Genomic DNA, 24,308 nt, shown 5'->3' on the forward strand with positions numbered 1-24,308 from the left:
CGTACGACATTTTTCCGTACGACCGATGTCACTGTGTGTGTTCCAGCCCTAAGGCAGTTGATGCCTTAGACCGCGCGGCCACTGTGACCGGCCGTCACAGTATCTACAAGCTAACATTTTAATGAAAGAGCAGCACTCAAATTAGAGACTAAAATATATTCAATTAAAAATGTTTGCGAGCCATGACTCAGTACTCATCCAAAAGTTCTACAGCAGTGACTGCATACTGTTTCAGCAGCCATGGCTACTTTACATCCTGGCAAGAATACGGCTGTTTCGATTTTACTGCTTCCTGACTGGAATGCCAAAATTCTTTGTTTTCGCGCTTGGTTCTTGCACTTCTTTGTATTTACATAATTGAAAATTATTCTGAAATTGATTAGGCCTATATGAAGCATTATGTTTGTGTATAAATTAAAATGAGATGACTCTACACTCATTCAGTTTCATCGGTCTACCTTTCAGGACTGTAAAGACTACTAATAATTAAGGGAGCCCTGACTTCGTTACTTCCTCTGCAGACTGAACGGAACATGCAATGTGGCACTTTCACGCTTCATTACGAATTCCATTCACTCTTGCACCGCGTCTATTTCTCCGTTTCCGCAGGCACTTCTTCCAGTTCACTCACGAATGCTACTTCCTCTCCTGACACGTCTCACTTTCTGCAGTCTTCCTTGTCCCTTTTGTATAAAACATTTGTAGATTATTTCTCACAGCTTCTTGCCCCGGGTTCACTTCTAACGTGGGCCTACCCAAATCCATTCTAAGGATTAACCTGACTGACATTTCTCGTGGATTTTCTTAGTCTGTCCAGTCGATAGAAGAGCTATTATCTTGAAATAGGTCACGACCATATATTGCAGATCAGCAGACCTTATTTATGGGGAACGAAAATGCTGAGACTCCCTACATGCAAGAGAGGGAGGCTAGGATTAATGGCTGTATCCACATGAATATCAGTAATAGGTAAGTGTAAAGCTATCCCTGTAACCTGCCGTGGAGGCCCACAGGGTTGTGACACGTAAGGACTCCAATATTTTCTAGACAGTCGGTTCATAGATGATGGTGAGTTTGTCAGCCTCACGCGCCGGCCACTTTTTACACCTAGGAAGATTTCTGCTACTCATTTCTGTTAGAGACTGAATCGACCCCAGGACCATATTGCGGCTGCAAGATAAGGTCTATTGAAAAATCAAATGACCTCATAGAAAATCGAACCCGCGACCTTAAGGCTTGTAGCCTAGTGCCTCAACCAAGTAAGCTATTGCGTGCCCCATGAGTATTAGTTTTCTTTCAGTGGCTCCCCCAGCCCATTCAGGGCCCTGACCTCTTATTCAGTTCCGTAATCATTTTTCACAGACGGTCGCAAGGCCTCTACCTAAACACAGGACAACACAGAATAAAAGCATACACACACAAAACATCAATGCCTTAAGTGGGATTCGAATCCATGATTCCAGCGTCCGAGCGAGCGAAGACAGTTCTTGCCTTAGACCGCGCGGCCTCTGTGCTATTAGTACGGTTCCTAAATAAAGAACAAACTTAAGATCATTCTAGAACTGTTAAGTAATTTTGGATTGACAGATAGGACGAGTCCCGCCGTGATTATCACCATACGAGCGGATCATTTTTAAAAATGATGAAAATAAGAAAAAAAAATTCAAACGATTCAAACAATATTCCCGAGATTAAAAATCTGTCATGTTTTATTTTTGTTCATTTACGACATAATATTTTGTTAGTTTTCTTGAGGTCCATAGAGCTGAGATCTTTTGGTACCCTCTAATACTAGGAAGATTCTTCAATGTAGCTTTCGGAGAAAAATATTTTTTCCAAGAAATGGGCAGCGTAATGAAGATAGAAAATTATCATGGTACTTTTAAATGTTAATGGATAATGCAAAGACTTTTGAGTGGATGAAATATTTTGCTCGATAACAGGAATTAATATAAGAGTTCTAGTAGTTTTCACTTCATAAGTGAGAAAGAATTTATTGACATAAGAAGGATAGAGAAGGAAGATACTTACCCTCGGCTGGAAGATGTCTTCGATATTAACGTTGTTACTCTGAAACAAATACGTCATCACAAACACTCCTGAGAAGGGGTAGTCATATTCTCAAAGAGCATCAGTAAATATAAGTTCTTTAAAATCTCTCATCTGATAAAATGTAATAAAACAGAAATTAAATCCAAATACTAAGGCGAATAAAATGTCCTCGGTGTATCAGCCACGTCAATTGATTAAAAATTACCCTACATTTCAGGGACAATTTTTAACCAATTAACACGGCTAGTAGTCCGATATGATTTTATTAACTTTAAAAACCATGGAAGCTTCAGATTTTACATGAAGTCTATTTATGAACTGAAAACTTTCTACTCACTTCTCTTCGGCATAACGGTTTTCTTTCCTGTACAATGCGGTTAGGTCGCTCCAGAATTTTTTCCAGGTGGCTCTGTAAAAGACAATTATGAAACATGTACATTTGCAGACTTATAAAATTATTTAGAAAAATACGGCAGTGATTATGCATAAATGTATTTATGACATTCAATTTATTTTGGACATTATTATCTGGGGAAACGCTTTGTTTCATGTGGAATAGAGTCGTATACTTTTCTTCGGTAGTTTGTTTCACTCATCCTACTTAAGTCTTAAGAAAATAAATTAGGCTAGAATTTATGCACAAAAGCAATAATTTTATACGTATTTCCTGCGTCGTTAACTCTTACTGTAAGGAGGCAGAAAAAGGCTGAATTTATCTAAAAAAACAATATATAAAGGAAAATATCTTAATTCGATTAATAGTTCTGCACAATTCGCTCTCTTGTTTATTTATAAATTCAATAAATAAAATATTTTAATCCATTTTCTGGTTACAAATGTAAATCGACAACAACTCAGTTCTTGTAATGATTAGACCACATACTCGATGATCGGGATTCGATTCTCGTAAGAGGCGAAAGCATTTATTTTCGCCACCGCGTCCTAACCTGGGACCTCCGTCGCTCAAAATCCAAATCTGAGGGCTTCTTCAGTATCAGAAACCTGAGAACCCACCATGCCGTCATGTTCTGGGACCTGGTTAAGACGAAATGACTTCTGAATTAATTAAACTGAAATGAGGCACATTGCCCGAGGTCCTGTGCGCTTTTACGAATCCTTATAAATAGAATAACAAATGTGATGAGTATAAAAATTTGACTCAAAAACATAAAGAAGAGAGCTTCAGCCAAGACCGTTCTAACCCACAGACCCTCAAACCTTCTGAGTCTTGCGTTCCAGCACTGTTTGTCTAAAAGCACAGGCACACAGTAATAAAGACAACGTCTATCTCGTTTTCCAGGAAGTGTGTTTGTACAATAACGTATATTTAATTATTATTATTTTAATTAAAAAGGTAAAGCTGTCCCTGTAACAGGCTGTGGAGGCCCATAGGGTTTTGAGACGTCGAGGCTCCCACATTTTACAGACAATCGACTCACAGGTAGCTGTGAGGTTGTCAACCTTATGCGCCGGTCGCCCTGTAAACCCCAGGAAGATTCCCGGTACTCATTTCTGTTAGAGGTTGAGTCGACTCCAGGGCCATAGTGCGGCTAGAAGGATTAGGTTCAATTGAAAAATCCAATGACCTCATCGGGAATCGAACCCGCGACCTTCCGGTTTGTAGCATAATGCCTCAACCAACTACTCTACCGCGTGCACCATTATTATAAATATTAATTTTAAATCTTATTTTCGAGAACTCAGGGCTCACATAAAACGATCGCCAAGTTCCACTGATTGAGAAACACTACCCTACCCGAGAATCAAACCGGGTTGCTCCAGAATACGAAGTAGTCACATGACCGCTTCAGTTAACCTGCCGATATCGCCATTTATGTTGGAATAAGACAAGTATTGTGGTGAATATAACTCACAGCCTCGCAGCATTCTGTGTCCAGGAGGAATACGGCACATCGCTCGCATTTCAGGAGGTCACGGGCCTCCGTCATGATCTTCGTCACCAGGCACTCCAGGTTGTTCTGCTCCTCGAAGATGCTGCGTGCCAGATTAAGCAGGATCTGTACCACACCAAGAGATCTTAAGTGCGTGCCGTTTGTTCCACACTCATACGTAAAACATTGCGTCTTATGAGTACTCATATACACAGTCGATATAGTAATTAGGCTACGGGTTGGACATCCGAAGACTGGGGGGTTCGAATCCCGACAAAGGCAAGAGACTTTTACACCTTTTCCAGAGTGTACGGATGCCGATCACAGTGGTCGCCCGGTTTAAGGCATGAAATATTTTTATTGGCTGGAACACTGAGATCGTGGGTTCAAATCCCACTCAAAGCATAGTTGTCTGTGTACGTTTGTTCTGTGTGTAGCTAGCGGCCTTATGTACGGCCGATTCTACGTCCAAGGAGTCCTACCGGCTGTGTATAAGGTAAAAAAGGTAAAGCTATCCCTGTAACAGGCCGTGGAGGCCCATAGGGTTGTGAGACATCGAGGTTCCTACATTTTCTATAGTCCCCAGATAGCGGAGAGTTTGTTAGCCTTACACGCCGCCCGCTCTTTAACCCCAGGAAGATTCCTGGTATTCATTTCTGTTAGAGGCTGAGTCTAACCCAGGGCCATAGTGGGGTTGGACGGATTAGATTAGTTGAAAAATCCAGTGACCTCGGGAATCGAACCTGCGACCTTCCGGCTTGTAGCATAGTGCCTCACCTAACTACGCTACCGCGTGCCCTGTTGTGTATAGGATTCAGAAAAGGAGGCCAATATCCAACAAAGGACTGAAGGGCCATAAACAGATAGAGCGTACGAATCAGATTTTGAGCCCACTCAGAATCTAGATAAGGGTAGGAGGATGTGGGACGAGTGTGAATCACTTTCAGCTGAAGAATAAGTACATGCAGATACTACTCCGCGCTCCATGAGTCCTCATGGCGTGAAGATTAATTACGTAGAGGAATGAAACTACATTCTTACCTTTGAGCTAAATTTATCCTTGAGTTTAATTAATTAAGAACCACACCATGAGGACGTGTAGGGGAGTGGAGCTATAGCTCCACTAATTTTAACTTCGTCGGTGGAAAGCGATAAGTGGTCAGTCCCTCCAGCTTTACCCTCGGGGAAACAGCCCCCGGTATCCATTTTATAGGAGGCTGGGTGGGCCCCAGAATATGTCTGGATATTATAGAGAACAACCACTTGACCCTACCGGGAAACAAACCTCGACTCCTCTGTCGTCCAGCCCGTAGCCTAGAACAGTTGTACTTTTTAGTGCCATTTACACGGTTACTAGTAAAATACACATTAAAATAATGACTGTGCTTATGTAAATTATTGGAATCAAATAAAGTACTAATTGAAACTCATTTTTGAAAGGGTATATAACACATATGCAACATAAATGAAGTATTTAAATTGCGTTATACGAATAGCACAAAGTGTAAGGTAAAAAGGTGAAGCTGTCCCTGTGCTCAACGAATTAAGCACTACGCCATGAGGGCATGTGGTGGAGTGGATGTATAGATCCACATTTTCTTGATCTCAGCACTAGCTGGAGGTGAGTGGTCAGCTTCACGGCCCGGCCGCGCTTTAACACTGGGGAAAGACCCCTCGGTACCCATTGCATAGGAGGTTGGATGGGCCCAAGAGCCAGTGTGGACGATGTGGAGAAGAGAAAATCCTTGATCCTACCGGGACATGAACTTCGACCTCTCGGTCGTCCAGCGAGTAGGCAGTCGCTAATCCGACTGCGCTACTCAGACTCCACAGCAGCAAGGTGTAGGAAGGACAAAGTATACAAACAAATTTATTATGGTAAAGGGTTTCGACGCATATTAGAGAGACATCCGACAGATTAGTTTCACCAGAGAACTAGCGTAATTAATATCATGGAAGGAAAATAAGTTATAAGTACCCCGCTATAAAACCCGTGACGGGCAAATTAAAATATTGTGACGTGGATGGCGCAACAGGAAGTAGGGGTCACGTGAACTCTGCGGTCTCGCGAGTGACGTCACATACCCCAACTCCTTCCATCAGTGCCCAACGCTCGGTAAACACCCCCTCCCCCTCGGTGACGTAACAGAGGAGCAACTGTGTCGGGCAACCATTGCCGCGGTGACGTAACAAGGGTTACCGCGGTTACTACACAGCAGTAAACACCTCTCGGCAGTGTTGCTAGGCAACCTATAAACACGGTGTCATGCAATAGCGGTACCTATCACGTAACTGTTTTCTGTGTTGTCCGTGCCGAGGCTAAATAAGGAGCAGCGAACACTATTCAGTAGTGAGTAGTGAGCCAGATACTAGTGAGTGAGTTACTAGTGAGTAACGATTAACCAGTCAGTTGAATTGCAGCAGTCGCCAAGTCGGGTCGTATCGAGTGCATGGCAGTGACTATAGGAGAAGTATTTGTGATACTGCCGAGGGCAGTAATTGTGAGATTGTAAATTGTGTAATTGTAAGATCGAATGTTCAATAAATTCGCTATGTCAAATAAGGCTTGAAGTTACTTGTCGCGTGACATATACTCAACACGTGACAATATGAAGGATGATGACAGGCACCAAGTCGTAAACGCCTAATTTAGAAAATACGTTTACTCTAATCTGGGGCACAATTTTCTGCTCCTGTTACATGCAGGCATCGCAGCCGTCATAGACTTCATGAGCCATAAGGTTTAGGAAAATAATTGTTAGCTCTTCTGAGGACAGTATAGTCCTATCCGGTGTTATATAATATTAAAGTTGATCATACATACTGCTATCAATGTGTCTGAGAAAGTTACACCACTTGTAGCAAGTTAACACCTGGTTTATGATGAGAGGATCTAATAAGTTGCAAATTTCAAAATGTCTTTTGGACAGATTCTAAAGGGTTCTTACATTAGTATATACTATTCAGAATTACTCGGGTTTTGGTCTTTGTTCGTTGCCCTAAACCCCAGTATTTCTGAGTTCAAAACATCTATTGTTCAGCACAAGAATCGAAATGTTGTATTCCAGTCCGTTAAGCCGTTTTGTTCTATCAGGAATAATTTTCTCAACAGAAGGGAACAAAAGGGAAAACTTTCTTATCGGGATCTCTGACTCATTAACACTTACCTGATTCCTCCGAAATTCAAGTACAGACATTTCAAATAGTTGAGCATTCTGTATGCCGATTCCACAGAACGTCAGATACCGCTGAAATACCTAGAAGTACAAAGTTGAATATAAACGTACTAAAGTTTAAGTCCTTTTCAATTATGGTCATCTGGGGTGTGACGTCATGTAGTTTCGATATATGTTTACCAGTGGTTAGGAGAAACCAGCTCTTTCTATTTCAAGGAAGAAGAATTTTTCTACCTGAAAATGGTGACAGTACATTCCTTCGAAACGTTGATCCATATCTACGAAACTATACAGCATCGCATTCCAGATGACCTCTCACTCTTAATACACATATCTTACATTAGCGATGTTTATAATAATATAGGTAAAATTGCCCCTGTGCTTAGCTAATTAAGCGATACGCCATGAAGGCGTATGGGGGAGCGGCAATAAATTGAGGTGAGTTTCTGCTTCACCCTCCAGCCACTTTACCCCAGGTACGCATTGGATAGGAGGCTGGTTGGACCCCAGAACCAGTCTGGACCACGTGAAGAAGAGAAAATTACTGACCCTATCGGGACTAAAACTCCGATCTCTCCGTCGTCAAGCCCGTAGCCAGTCGCTATACCGACTGCGCTAACCCGGCTAGCAGGTGTTTATAATGTTGTCCATGAAAATTGAAAAGGGTTGTGAAATAGTCGATACAATTAGAAAACATAGCTGTAAAGCTTAATTTCGAGCACTTATGAACGGTTGTTGAATCACAAGTGTCTTATTCGATAGTATATTGGAAGAGTTTGTTCTGAGGGTCATGCCAACCGGAGGTGAAGCTAGTATAGAAACTGGGAATACGTAGTTATAGGCCACTAATTGGTCTACTGTACCTGCCACGGATGATAGATGTGTACGGATCATTTTATGGAATGAGAATCGATAGGGGAAATCGAAATACTCGGAATAAACCTGGCCCAGTGCCACTGTGTTCACCACAAATCCCACTTGACTTCTTCTAGAATCGAACCCAGGCCGCAGCAATCTGAAGCCGGTGACTAACCGCTTGAGCGATGATACGGGCAGATTCGTAGCCATCTGACAACATTGTTTTTTAGCGTAGAATAAGATGACAGGATGATTCTTTTGAAGAATAGGCAGGTATGAGAGAAGAACCGTTGTGACCTACTACTTCTGTTATCTTAGAGCCAACGGAGTGTTTCGTGGGGACGACAATGTAGGCGGCTACCACCACATGTCTCCTGTCAGCCACGTCAGTCGGAGAGCTTGTGTCTCTTGATAACAGAAAGGATAGTCGAGGCTTCTACGTGTAAAACCTTTGAATTCTGCAGGAGGCAACTTATACTATCCCGCTAATTGTTTCGAGATACAGACAAAAATAGTGTATATCCTGCAGTTATGTTCTGGCAAGTTCCGAAAAGGGTAACTCCCGAATATATGGACACGTGATTTGTGATTTGTGGTTTGCGTTCACGCCTCCTATTCGCCGTTATAACATGGCTCTAAGCGAGTAATAAAACTAAATTTCATTTTTATTTTTGTCTGGGACTACCGTCACTATGCCTATTGCCTTGTAACTCCGTGGCCTGTTGTCCGCAAGCAAACTACACCGAGCGAACTACGGTCGCTTATCGGCCAAACTTGCGGATAGATGTCGCGTGGTCAGTGCAACGGATCCCCACCGCCGTTAATCTCGGTTTTCTAGACCGGAGCCGCTATGTCCTTGACATAGCTCCTCAATTATCCTCACGAGGTTGAGTGGACCCCGTTTCAGACCCACTAATTCTCAGAAAATCTAGTAGCGCCGGAAATCGAACCCGGGACCTTGGATCTGTAGGCAGGAACTCTGATCACTAGACCGCAGAGGCCATATTGCCTTGTAGTATTGTTGTTTATACTTCACGCATGTCACTATCACTAGAGGATCTGTCACTCTAGAGTGTGGTCACAACGAATGTAAGGAGGGAAATTAATATACGTTGAAGACTTCTGTCTTCTGGGATATAACGCAGTGTAGTCCNAAAACAAAATGCATACCATAAGCAAGGTATACACAGTGCAAATCCAGACTTATAGGACACGTGACTGTGTTCGTTTCACTGCACTCGAACAAGGACACGTCACATTACTTCACTTGTATCATTCAAACTACTCCTAAGGCAACTTCACGTGTAACAGCTTTCCTAACCCTCTTTCTAAAAATGTTTAGTTAAACAAAGTATGGAAATCAGAAATCATCTGAGATTCTGAAAGGGTCACAATTTGAACCTTGTTACGTTCATATATTACTCTGCACTGAAACTTTACCTCAACATCATGTGTAGAGAACTCTTGGGTGCCGTTTGTCTTGTTGATAATTTGAGCCACACCGATCACCTCACCCTCGTAGTTGCATATTGGCATTGACAATATCAGGTTAGTTTTGTAGCCAGTGCGCAGGTCTATCTCGCTGTTGAACCTGGGATCCTGAGACAGACACCGACATTCAGACATCACAGTACATTATCATATTTACTCAAAGATCTACAATTGTTTCTTTTAAATTGTACACAGACCTTTAGCATACATCCTCTTACATTACAACTAATTCAGTGGAACAGGGTCCTTCTTGAGAAATTGATAGTCGCTCAGCTGGTGAAGAAATTCTCCGCCCTTCACAACCTGACAACCTTACCGCTATCTATGAGCCGATTGTCTAGAAAATAAGGGAACTTCAAATCTCACAGCCCTATGGCCCTCCACGGCGTGTTACAAGGATATTTTTACTTACTTTAAAAGTCTTCACGCCTTATTTCAGTAAGATTCATTTTAACATTATCCTTCCATCTGTGTCTAGATATCTATTTTGGTCGTTGTTTTCAAGGCTTCGAATTTGAAATTCTCTACACTTTTCTCATCTCACCACGGGTCGCAAATCCTATCAATCTCATCATCCTTGACTTCATAACGCTGTCATTAGAATTGGTTGTTATTCTCTCTCAAGCTGTTTGGGTCTGAATAAGAAAGATATTTTGAGACTATGTTTCGTAGCCCTCTTGATTATCTCTAAGAGAATGGAACTTCGTTAGGGAAAAAGGAATAGTTCCTCGCCCTCTTTATATTCCCTCCTAACCCTCTCACCAACCAGACTAACGCAGCGGCAACATTGTAGACTTTGATTAGTGAGGTACCCCGTACTGAATTTCAATTGGTTACCGGCCGGGGTTTTTTTATCATGTCTTTCCTTAAACTCTACTTACGAATGCATGGATAGTGCCGTCGACTACGTCACGGCCACCCACGTCTGAAGTCTTAACTTAATGAATATCCACAAATATCTTCCTATCCCAAATCGACACTACATAACTTCTACAGTTGAACCATTGTCTTTCAATAACTTGCCAAACCCTTAACTTTCAGTAACTAGAAATGTTCTGTCTTCTGGGATATAACGCCACGTGGTCCGTTGTAAGTCAACAGACATTTCGGAGGAACTTATTGCCTCCATCTTCAGGTTCGAAGAATAAGCAGAGAAAGGAACCAGCGTGAAAGCAGGTGGGAAACAGAGTTCTTCATGCTGGTTTTTTGCTGGGCTTATTCTTCGGTTCTGAAGATGGAGGCGATAAGTTCCTCCGAAATGTCTGTGGACTTTCAACGGACTACAAGGTGTACTATCCCAGAAGATAGAACTCTTCATAACCACCGTTATGAGAACCTCATACAATTTAACCAAGCTTTCCATTATAGGAACATTTTTCTTTATTGCTAGTGGGGTGGGATTAAGTGCCTTGTACTGCGGCCACTTCTGGCCTATTGTACCAGCCCCAGATGATAGGTGAGGGTGATTGTAGAGCAATTGGTGGAATGAAGATTGGCAGGGAAACCGAAGAACTCGGAGCAAACCTGTCCCAGCGCCACTTTGTCCACCACAAATCCCACTTGACCAGACCCGGGATAGAACCCGGGCCACCGCGGTGGGAAGCCAGCGACTAACCGCTTGAGCTATGGCGCGGCTATATGAACATGTTACTGGTGAAGAAGATTCGTCGCAATTTAATAGTCTCCGAGTCATCATCATTTTAAATGACGTCATGGATATCCACCGCAGCAGTAACTGTAGCGCTCTCTCATAATACATACATCACAGGAAATCTAATTGTCTTGAAAGTCACGAAATGTGCAAATGAGTATGAAATGGAGAAAGTTTCTGCATATTTATCAGTTACACATGTTAACAGTTGAAAACTAAAGTAATACAAGTGCAAATTTACTGCCCCGAAATTAGCAGAACTAATGGAGACCTCACAGAACCCTAATGGAGACCTCACAGAACCATAACGCTGAAAATAAAAATAGAAATGTTTAAGTTATCTGAGAATTAAGAAGGGTCTTCATATCAATGTACTGAGGCAAAATTTGATTTACATTTAGAAGCTATGCATGAAAAGAATTTTGTATGCCTACTGTGTAATTGCCGGTCAAGGTAACTGAACGGTCTAAGGTATGTACTTGTCTTCGCTCACTCGGGATCCGGGATCGTGGGTTCAAATCCCACATAAGACATGGATGTTTGGTGTGTGTGTACGATTATTCTGTGTTTGTGTTGTCCTGTGTTTAGATGGAGGCCTTGCGACGAGCTGATAACCCGTTCAAGGAGTCCTACCGTCTGCAAAAATGATCAATGGGACTTAGAAATCAGACCTATGCTCCAAAGTGGGAGCGAAGAGGAAGAAACAAACTGTATCCTTACCTAACAAATGAATCTGATCGTTGGGCGATAAGAAACAATGAAATGAAACAATCTTAATTCTCCTTACAAAGAAGTGACAATTTAAAATGAAATAGTGATATCACTAACAAGCTGCGGTCGCTCGGTTAGTATAGTTCGCTTGCGGACTACAGGCCACGGAGTATAATGATATTACTGTTCTGAATCTTGCTGAATTAGATTCATTTTATAATATAATTTTCAGTTATAAAAGGAAAGAATTCTATTATTTTGGGCTCATTAGAAAGAACTGGTATGGATCACCGTCCAATGATAGAGATTAACTCATTCTAACGGGCTCAGCTAACTAATATCCGTTCAGTAACTGAAATATTACGTGTATCAAATACGCCTCAGACGAACTGCAATGTCTAACATAATACTGGTACGCTGAAATAATTACTGCGGCAAAATGAGTAGAGAATCATAATTGCTCAGTTGTGTCGCCTATTAAATTTTGTCTTAATATCCTTTACGATAGCGTAGTTGGCTGAAGCACTATGGGAAAAGCCGGAAGGTCACAGGATCGAATCCCGATGAGGTGGATTTTTCAGTTTACCTAATCCTTCCATCCGCACTATGGCCCTGGGGTCGACTCAGCCTCTAACAGAAATGAGTTCCAGGATTTTTTGGGGGGTAAAGGGCTGCCGACGCGTAAGGATGACCTCAACGCCATCTATGAACCGATTGTCTAGAAAATGTTGGAGCCTCGACGTCTCACAACCCTATGGGCCTCCACGGCCTGTTGCAGGGATAGTTTTACTTTACTTTACTTTACCCTTTACATAAACATTCAAACTAACATCTTTAACTCAGGTCAGAGTTTCAAAGATTAGTTTAACCAGGCCGGTAATATTTCACGCGATCTTTACAGACACGATAGGGAGGCTGTGACAAATAGAATTCGTGCACATGAATATTAATAAGATACGTATTTGTCACGTGTTTTGTTTTTATATACTTAGAAGTTTATGACAGGATCAGTGTAAAATATGAAGAAATATTATTCCAACCTGATTACTTTTAGTTCAAAACCCTCTCACCGTTATTACATTTAATCGCAATCCGATAAGTAGTCTTAAAGATGAAATATATGGNTAATTTTGCTCGAATTACTCTTTCAACAATATCGCTTTGGGTTCCGTATAAATTAATTTACGAACATCAGGGCTTGGAGCTTTGTATCCTTTCCGTTCTACTCTAACAGAGGCTGCTCGTTCCAGTATGGACCTTGTTGCTCTAGGTGCATGGTCCAGTAACTGTTTTGGAATGTGTTCAGATTGCTTAATTTAGGCACGATTTTGAATTCAATTCACGTTGAATAGGTACAAGCACCCGAATCACAATACATTCATATCACACCTATTGTGTTTCCTTGCGCAACTAACATTATGTTGTCAGCGTGGTCGGAATACAATTCTTGTTTCGTATTGCTAACATATTCCTACGCTGTATCCTGCTCTTGTCAGCGTTTTCCTTATAACGCGCTTAGGATATAACGATTTCCGTGCTACGAAAGTCCATATGCTACATATTCCTTAACGGATAGCCTAATTTAATTTAAAGTTATATTACGTTAAGTTAACCGTCTCTGTGGTCTAGTGGTCAAGAGTTCCTGGCTACAGATCCAGAGGTTCGAGTTCGATTCCCGACGCTACTATATTTTTTCGGAGAAGTAGTAGGTCTGCAACGGTGTCCACTCAGCCTCGTGATGATAATTTTGGAGCTATTTCAAGGTAATAGCGGCTCAGGTATAGAAAACCGAGATTAACGGCCATGTGGATTCATTGCGCTGACCACGCGACACTCTCTATCTGCTAAAATCGGTACTAACTTCGCCGACAGGCGGCGGTCGCTCGGTCGGTATAGTTCGCTTGCGGACTAAAACCACGGAGTTTGTTTTTATTCACCGGCTCTTCCAGGCCATTCAGTTACGTAATCATTTTTCGCTGACGGTAGGTCTCCTTGGGCGAGTGATCAGCCCGTTCCAAGGCCGATACATAAACACGTGATAACACAAACACAAAATAAACGCATACACACACCAAACATCCATGCCTTAAATAGGATTCGAACCCACGATCCCAGCGTCCGAGCGAGTGAAGACAGTTCATGTCTAAAGACCGCTCGGCTTCTGTGACCGGCTGGTTAGGTTATGCCTCATTATACTAAGTAAGGTTAGGTTATGTTACAGGCGTACATACGCATTCTTTGGCATGAATTTAATCTAAATTAGTCAGAGTAACTCAGCATGAAGCCGGTCACGGTAGCCGAGCGGTCTAAGGCATGCACTGTCTTCGCTCGCTTGGAAGCCGGGATCGTGGGTTCGAATCCCACTCAGGGCATGGATGTTTGTGTGCGTTTCGCTGTGTTTGTGTACAGGTAGAGGCCTTGCGACGAGCTGATCACTCGCCCAAGGAGTCCTACCTTATGTGTAAGATCGAGAAAAACAGAAGTGAACCGAGAGGTTCATGGAGGTAGGCCTAGGCCCACTGGGGCTGTAGTGCCAAGGAAAAAAAAACTCAGCATGAATGTGGTTAATAAACTCAATGCTAAGTAAGCTAACTCAAGCGGTAACGGTTAGGGCTTGTATTCGGGAGGTCCCTGGTCAGAATTTCGGCCGGGGCACCGATTATCCTGACTGAGGGTTTTTGCGGTTTTACTCAGCTCCAGGCCTGTTCTGGAATAGTAAGCCGAAAATATTTCTTATCACACCCTTTCCGACTCACACTTATTTAGCGATAACACAATTCGATTCTGTTTATCCTGACCTACTGTCAGAACCGCTAATAAATTAGAAATAAATAAATAAATAAATAAATTTAATGACGGATCATCTTATTACACCAATGTACGTATATTTTTATGTGTGCATGTGGGATCTTCAAAACGTACAAATGTTCTCATATTATCACGTGTATGAGTGATTATAGACGGGATTTTGATTGATAGTCGGATTTATTGAACTCTTAAACAACTCGTGACTACATTTTACAGATCACTACCACACACAGACTAGTATTATCCGCACGGTTTTCTCTGCGTTGTTTGGTAGCGGCTTCCAACGATGTAGCTTTCTCGGCTTCCATGTCCAACGGCTCCTGTCCTCGGCGGCTGGCATCTTTCAGCTGCATCTCTCGAGCTGAACTAACTGCCTTCCAACTGCTGAACTCAAAAGTCAGAGTCAAAGTTAAAGTTATGTTACGACCGACAGTCAGTTGGCTAGTCAGTCTTGGTGTCAAGCACCTATCTGGAGCCGAAGATCATACTTTTATTACTGTCAGACAGTGTGGGTTTTTTGATGTCGGGAGCCCTCTCTGACGAGAGCACGGGTCTGTCGTTTACAATTGTTTCTGGTCCTCACCAGCGCAGTCATCCTCGGGTCCGAGTCCCGCGGGACTCATTATCATATTTTACTTTTCAGATTCGAGACTTCCCCAATCTGGAGGGCCAGGTCCCCGTATTTATGTTCCCCAGGAACAGGGTGACCGAGTTATTCCATTTTCGTCGCCTCCTGTGACTCAGGACTACGGCGCCTCCACGGCGTTCCCGAAATCAGAGTCAGAGTCAGAGTTGCTTTACGACTATTGGCTTACTGCCAAAGTCAAAGTCAAAAGTAAAAATTATTTTACTACTGGAGGTTTATGGCCGATCAGTTCGTTTTGGCGCCAAACCCCTCGATGTTCACCACCAGAGATTCTTTTTGTGACTCACCCCTAGCGGCCATAGTTCTTACCTAACATTCTCTCTGACGAGAAGATTGGTTTGTCTCTTAGGAATAGGTTTAAAGAGCTGCGCCTTGTTATATAAGCTGGGCACTGACCACACAGAAAGCACTGCTTCCAACAATACTTCTATTGTTGCGTGCGTGTTTGTTGCGGCCATTATCCAGCAATGGCCGTTGTTTGCAAATATATTATCTAACAAAGGCTGTTGTATAGCTGCCTAGCAACGGTTTTACATATCACAGTATTATGTAACCAGTTCTTACGGTCTTTGTATACGACAGCAGAAGGAAGTAATGCCCATGTTGGTAAAAAAATCGATACTTTTTGTAGGATCTTTCCCCCCTCTTTGTCTGTCTTTCCATTCGATGTAGGTCTGCAATTCAATATTTTTCATCATGGTCGTTGGCATAATGAGTTAGATTCTTTATCTGCTCTGCCTCCAAAAATTTATGATTCGTCTGTTTATTCAGTGGTCTTCTTAAATCTGACTTCCCGTTAAGCGTATATTTTAATGTGTTTTCACTTATCGGCCATCTTTTCTTCTTTCAATATTAGTAATTCAGTTGTGACTTATAGGCCTACTGGTGACTATTAATTTCAATATATAAAGTGAAAATGGTCTTGAAGAATTCTATCTTCTTGGATGTAATCCCGTATAGTTCGTTGAGAGTCAACCAACGTTTCGAAGGAATATATCACCTAGGTTATCATGCTCGAATATTAAGTCAAGCAGTAGCTCTGCCTACTACATGCTTTATGCTGCTTTCTTGTTTGGGTTATTCTTCGACCCTGAAGATGGAGGTGATGTATTCCTCCAAAACCTCGGTTGACTTTCAATGAACCACATGGCATTATGTCCCAGAGGACAGATAAAATTTAAAGCTATCCCTGTAACAGGCTGTGAAGGCCCATAGGGTTGTGAAACGTCGAGGCTCCCACATTTTCTAGAAAATTGGCTCACAGATGACGGCAAGATTGTCAGCCTAACGCACCGGCCGCCCTTAACCTCACAGAAAAATTCCTGGTACTCATTTATGTTAGAGGTTGGATCGACCCCAGAGCCATAGTGCGGCTGGAAGGATTAAGTAAATTGAAAAAAGGAACGACATCATCGGGGATCGAATCCATGACCTTTCGGCTGGTAGCATAGTGCCCCTTCCCAGAGGTAGAAATCCCCATAACCACTGCTGTGAGAACCTCAGATCCAACATGAAAATATAGCTCACTGCGCACAGTGAGAGGCAAAGGCCCGCTGTGAAAATCTGATGTTAAATAAATACAGTACGAGTATATGGATGTGTACTGGACTCATCTGTTCCAGGGTAGAGATTAGTGGTTGCCTTTTGTGAGCAAATTTAATGAACATTTGGGCTTAATAAAAAGCAGATAATTGCCTGAATTCTGAACTGTGCCCCATGGAGTTAGTTAGTAGGCGTGTAAGGAGACGATGATGCGTTCTGACGGACGGCTTCAGACAAAATGGCGGCTTATTTTACAAGCTGGTGGTTGAACGTTCTGGAACTAGGCAGATGGTGATTCACATTGTGACAACTCCATAGGTTAAGAAACGAGGGTAGCTGATTGGGGCAATTTGTGTCCCCATGCGTTCAGCACTAGTTGACGACGGCAAGCCTTTTGTTCTATGGGACCAACTTCCAGAAATTCCGACGGACTACACAAATAAGTTATATAATATCAAATTTAATTATGAAAATCATACTAAACATACACTTATACAAGTATCGTTTGATTTACAGTTATTAAAATAGAGGCCATGTTCTGTTTTAAGTTACAGAAATTGACTGGCGGAATTTAACAATGCCACGGAAAACTTCAGACGGAATAATAGGTGTCTGGATAAAGAATCAAATTTGGGACGACACGTATGCCAAACACGTGCGCTAACCAACCTTTGCGGCATGCATACCCGTTGCTAGGCAACGACCTCAAAATAAGCAAATATACAATAACCGTTGTTAAGTAACGACTCCGCAAACAAGCATGTCACCACTGCAACAAGAGAATACAGCAATATTGGAAGCAGTGTTTTCTGCGTGGTCCGTGCCGAGATGTTAGAATCAGGGCCAGTTAGCCGTTGAGTCACTGTCCCTGTAGTTCACATCACATGCCGTCCACCACTTACTAATCTGTATGCATTTGAAATTTCTCAAGTTAATCCTCAAGGTTTCTTGCCTTCTCTACAGCAGTTGCGTATCTTTGATTTATATTCCTCTTTTTTCTTGGGGGGGAGGAATTCCGATCCACATTTTATTTCCTACCCCTGTCTCGAGGCAAACACAAATAATGCCGATGAATATAGATTATTCACTATATATCCCCTTTCTTCCTAAATTTTGAAATATTCATATTCCCAGCGTTATGGTGTTTCAACACCGAAATCCCGTCTTAATAGCTTGAAATCATTTCCATCCTCTTAATTTATGGCCTATTTTTACTGCCGATTAATTGACTATGCTTATTTCATACATGTTGTTTCTCCCTTACATGATTTTTCCGAAGCGTGTTTGTCAGACAAACGTAAAGCTATCCCTGTAACAGGTCGTGGAGGGCCATAGGGTTGTGAAACGTCGAGGCTCCCACATTTTCTAGACAATCGGCTCATAGATGGCGGTGAGGTTGTCAGCCTTACGCGCCGAACGCCCTTTACCCTGAAGAATATTCCTGGTACTCATTTCTGTTAGAGGCTGATTCGACCTCAGGGCCATAATGCGGCAGGAAGGATAAGGTCAATTAAAAAAATCCAATTGCCTCATCGGGAATCAAACCCACGACCTTCCGGCTTGTAGCATAATGTCTCAGTCAACTACGGTATCGCTTGTCCCGTAGACAAATATAGTCAGTTGTAATTTTCCCCTCCGCTCTTTGACTAAGGCGTACTGTAGGACATTTAAGGATACGCTGCGCACCAACCAGACTGACAAAGAGTCGTAAATTCTACGACAATAACTTCATGATTACGTCGTCACATTATGGTAAGTGATTATAGCCATTTTATACTGCTACCTACGCCATGAAATGATAGCGATATATATGCGCAGTGCCACCCAGCCAGTTACACCCTCGTGCTCTTAATGTTGCCCGTAATTCTTTCCTAACTTCCCTGACAACTTTAATATCGCGGTGACCTTCGAGCTAATGAATTTATAAAGCGTCACACAGTGGAAATGCGGGGAATATCTGTTTAATTATTGGTTTATTTAATGACGCTCACACATAAAAATGTGTCAGTGAGACGACCAACGTAAATGATATTTCTTATGCCTGAAGGCGGTGGTTGAGGTACTTGGTAACGACTGTAACAAACCTAGACGGTATCCATCAAGAAATTAATAGCAGTGTTCAGAAGTCCGTGTAAGATTTTTCGGACTGGAATAAAAAGAACAACTTTAATAACGGTTTTATGCGTTTGTGAAAGTTAGTCTTTCACTCGGACAGAATAGTAAAATATAACAATGTATGAGATAAAAATAAACAGGAATACACACAGGAATACCTCACAGGAAACAGATCCGAACCCACGATCCCGGCTTCCGAGCGAGCGAAGACAGTGTGTGCCTTAGACAGCTCGGCTACCGTGACCGGCAGTGTATAAGAATAATATATAAGAATTCAGTTCGTACCTCACAGGAAACAGATCCGAACCCACGATCCCGGCTTCCGAGCGAGCGAAGACAGTACATGCCTTAGACCGCTTGGCTACTGTGACCGGCAATCAGTGTGTATACCCCAGTTTATTCGGCGATAATGAAATTAAATTGTTTAATTACTCTAAGAATCACCTCATTTAATTACGGTTTATAAGTTTTTACAATACTGTTTCCAGCACGGGGATATGAGCATCAAAAAAGCTAACTGTTCAGGACAGGACAATACAACACACACACATAAAACGCGGACACGAATACAAGCTCCTAGCAGGACTCGAACCCGTTATCGGAGTGTTCAAGTGGTCGGACATCTTAAGATCCTTAGATCTTACTGCCGGTGACATTGGGCCCTTCAAACTTCTTTCAATTATGTCAATAACTACAGCCATCCATCAGCAACTTAATTAATCGATCAGCGCTGTCAGAAGCTGTTAGCGGAATATAAACCAGTTTTTAAGGAGTCGCAAGTGACATGTAGGTTAGTGTTAAAGTTTACTAACTGTTTGTTAATACTGACGCCCTTCAAATCCGAAAGTGGGTGAGCTGCAGAAGGTCAGTGGGTCAAAGCATCATGTGCCTACGGGTGGATTACTTACTGGCCTTGACCTTACGTGGAGAACTGCAAATGCTTTACACATGCTATTGTTGCTGAGATGTATATGAATTTTATTTGTCATTACTTCAGGATGTGAGTGAGACAGATCCTTGGTACTGAGGTCAGAGATTCGCCTATTTTAATAGTCCCTGGTGAAACATGAGTATGGAATATTGTTGGCGTGCGATTTGAGGTTCTCAAAGCGATGGTGATTCATGTTGTTCTATAATCGGCTTTGATACCTTATAATCTGACAGGTTTAGAGGGGAGTCATATACCGGATTGCACGGTGTCGTGTCCACCCGGTGACAATTTTGTAGTGTGTAGAGCCGTTGCTATGCAACGACCTCAACCACAGCATCGAGAGTCGTATGAGGCGACGAAAAGAGAACCCAGTGTCTGGGAATATAACTGGCCACCCTGTTCCTGGGTCGGTCACTGTAGCCGAGCGGTCTAAGGCATGCACTGTCTTCGCTCGCTCCGAAGCCGGGATCGTGGGTTCGAATCCCACTCAGGGCATGGATATTTGTGTGCGATTTTCTGTGTTTGTCTACAGGTAGAGGCCTTGCGACGAGCTGATCACTCCCCCAAGGAGTCCTACCGAATGTGTAAGATCTAGTAAACCGAAGTGAAACGGAGAGTTTCATGGAGGTAGGCCTAGGCCGAAATTGGGGCTGTAGCTCCACAGTATAAAAACCCTGTTCCTGGGGGATATAAATACGGGAACCTGGCCCTCCAGGTTGGGGAAGTCTCGAATCCGAGACAAAATATGATTATGAGTCCCACGGGACTCGGACCCAAGAATGACTTCGCTGGCGAGAACCAGCTACAATTGCCAACGTCAGACACATCCTCTCGTCAGAGAGGTTGTTACTTAAGGACTTCGACCGCAAGGGTTAAGTTGAAAAGAAATTGCTAGTCGTGAGTCTCAAGGAACTTGGCACCAAGACGAACCAACTCGCGATAAACTGCTAGTCGCAAAGTAACCCTGACTCTGACTCTGCGCGTAGTCATTTGATAGCCAATGAAGAGAATACTAGGAGCTTGGTGTGAAATGGCTGCGAGTTAGTTGCAAGAATGCTCAGTTCAAAGTCCGGCTGTGAAGAGAAGCCGTTATGTGTGATATTTGGAGTAATTCAGTGAGAATATTATAGTTCCTGTGTTAAAATCCGCTGCCAGAAAACGGTCTCCAGATAAATTTCGAGGTTACGGCTCAAATGAGGCAAAGAGTGCTTCCTTACACATTATTTTCAATTCATTATTCACTATCATTCTGTAATTCGATGCTGTAAGATATGATATAGCCGGTCACGTTAGCCGAGCGGTCTAAGGCATGTACTGTCTTCGCTCGCTTGGAAACCGGGATCGTGGGTTCGAATCCCACTCAGGGCATGGATATTAATTTGTGTGTGCTTTTTTTCTGTGTTTGTGTACAGGTAGAGGCCTTGCGATGAGCTGATCACTCTCCCAAGGTGTCCTACCGTATGTGTAAGATCTAGAAAAACCGAAGTGAACGGAGAAGTTCATGGAGGTAGGTCTAGGCCCACTGGGGCTGTAGTGCCAAGGGGAAGAAAAGATATGATATACTGGCAATGTCGTTAAATAAATCATAAATAAAAATAAACAGCGTTATTTCATTTTTGTATCTAAATATAACATTTAGTGCTTTTCCTGAGATCACCTCGGTCTCTGTTTTATGAAAGATGAAAAGATTCATATTTACATAAGTGAGAAGTAAAATATAAGATATATTTTCATTTTTAATTTAATATTTCCCGTATACACACGCGACAACAGAAAAAGCGAGCAACCTAGTCGATCCGTATGTTATCTTCATCAATAAACGACCCACATTGTCACCGGACTTTCTTGAATGACAAACATCCCTGTGTTTTAATTTGCGCTATTCCAGGAACTTATGCCTGGGTTTAACTTTCCGAAATATGAGGGAGAAAACTTTTCGCTGAATGTGAGACTCGTCCTGTCTTGTACATTTCGAACACTAGGGTCTCGAGTTTAAACCTCACTCTCACACGACTGAAGAATTTTGTTTATGCTTGTTTTCCTATGATAAGTGAGGAGCTATTTCAAGGAAAGAGCGACTCAGGTCTAGAAACCTGAAATTAACGGTAGTGGGGATTTACTTGTTGTAGAAAAAGACTTTGTAAATACAAGAAATGCCTAGGCAATGCCCATCCGGCCTTCTGTAGCACATTCTTATAAATATCTTATTCTATAATAGCGGCAACCCCGTGACTCTTAATATAGATCTTGACTTAAATCTGAGAGTACACTGTCAATAATCAGTACAATTACTTCTTTTACTTTTCTTACTAGTCTATTGTATCGTGGATGGCGCAACAGGAAGTGGGGGTATGTGACGTCACTCGCGGAAAGTAGGGGTCACGTGAACTCTGCGTTTCCGCGAGTGACGTCACATACCTCCACTCCTTCCTTCATTACGCTATTTTATATAAATATAGGAATGCTGTTTATGAAGTAACAGACGCCTTGCAGCAATCTTTTTTCTCCTAGCCTTAAGAGCTCTGTAATTGACTTTGGGTATTCTTTTTTGCTGTTCTCAGACAAAATGTCCATCATTGTAGCCCGTTTGTCCTCGTACAGTTTACAGTTCCAGAAGATATGTTCCTCCGTTTGCAGCGCAGTGGGGATTCGTTGCACTGACCACACGACACTCTCTATCCGCTAGAGTTGGCACTAACGTATTCGACAAGCGGCGGTCGCTCGGTCGGTATAGTTCGCTGGCGGACTAAAACCAAGGAGTTTATTTGTTTGTATATGAAGAATAATATACTGCACAAAGGAGACGGTTTACGAGTGACTGCTTGGGTGTTATTCGTGGGAGATTGTGTTAAACTTCGGACTTGATTCATCATTCGATTACATGTAGGACTGGAAAGGAATATGAAAGAAAGAAGAGAAAGTTATTAATGCGATAGGTTATGTAGGAAATTATAAGATTTCCTGTTAATTTTCAACAGACGTTACGCTATTAAGTAAATAGAGGAATCAAATTTACGATTCAGTCTGTAGTATTGGCAGCCGAGAAAAGTAGAACCTGTTAAGGTTTTTTTTTAAACGTGAGTTTGAGGTAACCTTAATGAGAAGCGGTGACATCTAATTAATACTTCATTACCGCAACGAACAACAGCAGTGGAGTAAAGAGGATTAGGGAGACGCAAGTTGGATTCCGTACGTACAGACTGGGCAAGGTGTCACTGGGCTGTACGTATCGGACACTGAAGGTGCAATGCGTTATAGAGCCGACTGCCTGAACTTATTGTAAAAGCATGTTTATACTCCACCTACGGAGAGAATGAGGCCCCATCATCATAATCATCATCAGGTAGTGACGCAGACTTTTACGTCATCATTAGAAAGTTACTGGATTCTATTTTCAATATAGAGTAAACCCTCGCTAATCCGTATAATCCTAATCTAAATATGAAAAACGAATAATTCTCTTCACACATAAGATCTGAAAGCAAGAGGAATCACAGCATGGCACGCGGTAGTGTGGTTGGTTGAGGCACTATGCTACAAGACGGAAGGTCGCAGGTTCGATTCCGATGATGTCATTGGATTTTTCTATTGACCTAATCCTTCCAGCCACACTGTGACACTGAGGTCATTTCAGCCTCTAATACAAAAATGAGTACCAGGGATCTTCCTGGAGGTAAAGGGCGGCCGGTGCATAAGACCCAATATTGTTATTTCTGATTATAGGAAATTAGAGAAGTAAAAGCTTAGGGTAGCCTGTATTGACGTAATACCAAAACCAAATTTCGTGCAAATCAGTCATATTAATCAAACGTTGAAATGTGGGACAGACATTCAGCATAGTTATCCGGTATGACCATTTCGTTTCCTTTAGGAAGGAACGTGTGATAAAAATAATCTGTATAGTAAAATGACGTCGTTAAATAAATCAATTATAAAAATATGTTACTGTATGCATATTATGAAACAGCGACAGAAAGCCTGAAGCTTTGCGAGAGCAGTTCAGAAGCAGACCCACGTTCTCTCACGTGTGATTTCATAGGATATTTCCGAGGATTATGTTTGCTACATTCGCTACAATTCCGGTGCAGCTGCATAGCTGATGTCACTCTGAGTTCCTTAAAAGTAGTAAGGAGAAATTTAATTAAAAATAAGCCCATAATTCAATTTGCATAAATATGAAATTCAGATTAATCTGATTCATTTGCATTAATGTAACTTCTGCAAGAATTGAGAATTGCGTGGGAGACACTGGGAATACCCAAGAACAAAAGAATGCAAAACAAAATGAACAGTCATTCCGTAAAAAAGGACTAGATTTTTTAATAATTTTTATTGTTGAAAAGTCCTTAAACTATAGGATAATTAGAAGACTGTAAAAACTGATGTGCCTCCTTCCTGTTTTCTGGAGTTAGACATTGTAGTAGTTCCTACTGGC

General features: G+C 42.1%; 1 protein-coding gene across 1 annotated transcript in view; it reads right to left on the reverse strand.

The window, feature by feature from the left end:
* The window catches only part of LOC111869292 (cGMP-specific 3',5'-cyclic phosphodiesterase), a 114,714-nt gene that overhangs the window by 51,044 nt on the left and 39,362 nt on the right, over nt 1-24,308 (reverse strand). Inside the window, exons 5-9 of the mRNA XM_023860691.2 lie at nt 9,419-9,577; nt 7,112-7,201; nt 3,927-4,070; nt 2,390-2,461; nt 2,032-2,070 (exon numbers count right to left, since the gene is read on the reverse strand). Coding sequence (XP_023716459.1) covers nt 2,032-2,070; nt 2,390-2,461; nt 3,927-4,070; nt 7,112-7,201; nt 9,419-9,577 — 504 coding nt within the window. The remainder of the gene's footprint in view (nt 1-2,031; nt 2,071-2,389; nt 2,462-3,926; nt 4,071-7,111; nt 7,202-9,418; nt 9,578-24,308) is intronic.

This window comes from Cryptotermes secundus, unplaced genomic scaffold (genome assembly GCF_002891405.2).
Source record: "Cryptotermes secundus unplaced genomic scaffold, Csec_1.0 scaffold124, whole genome shotgun sequence".
In the NCBI taxonomy this organism is placed as follows: domain Eukaryota; kingdom Metazoa; phylum Arthropoda; class Insecta; order Blattodea; family Kalotermitidae; genus Cryptotermes; species Cryptotermes secundus.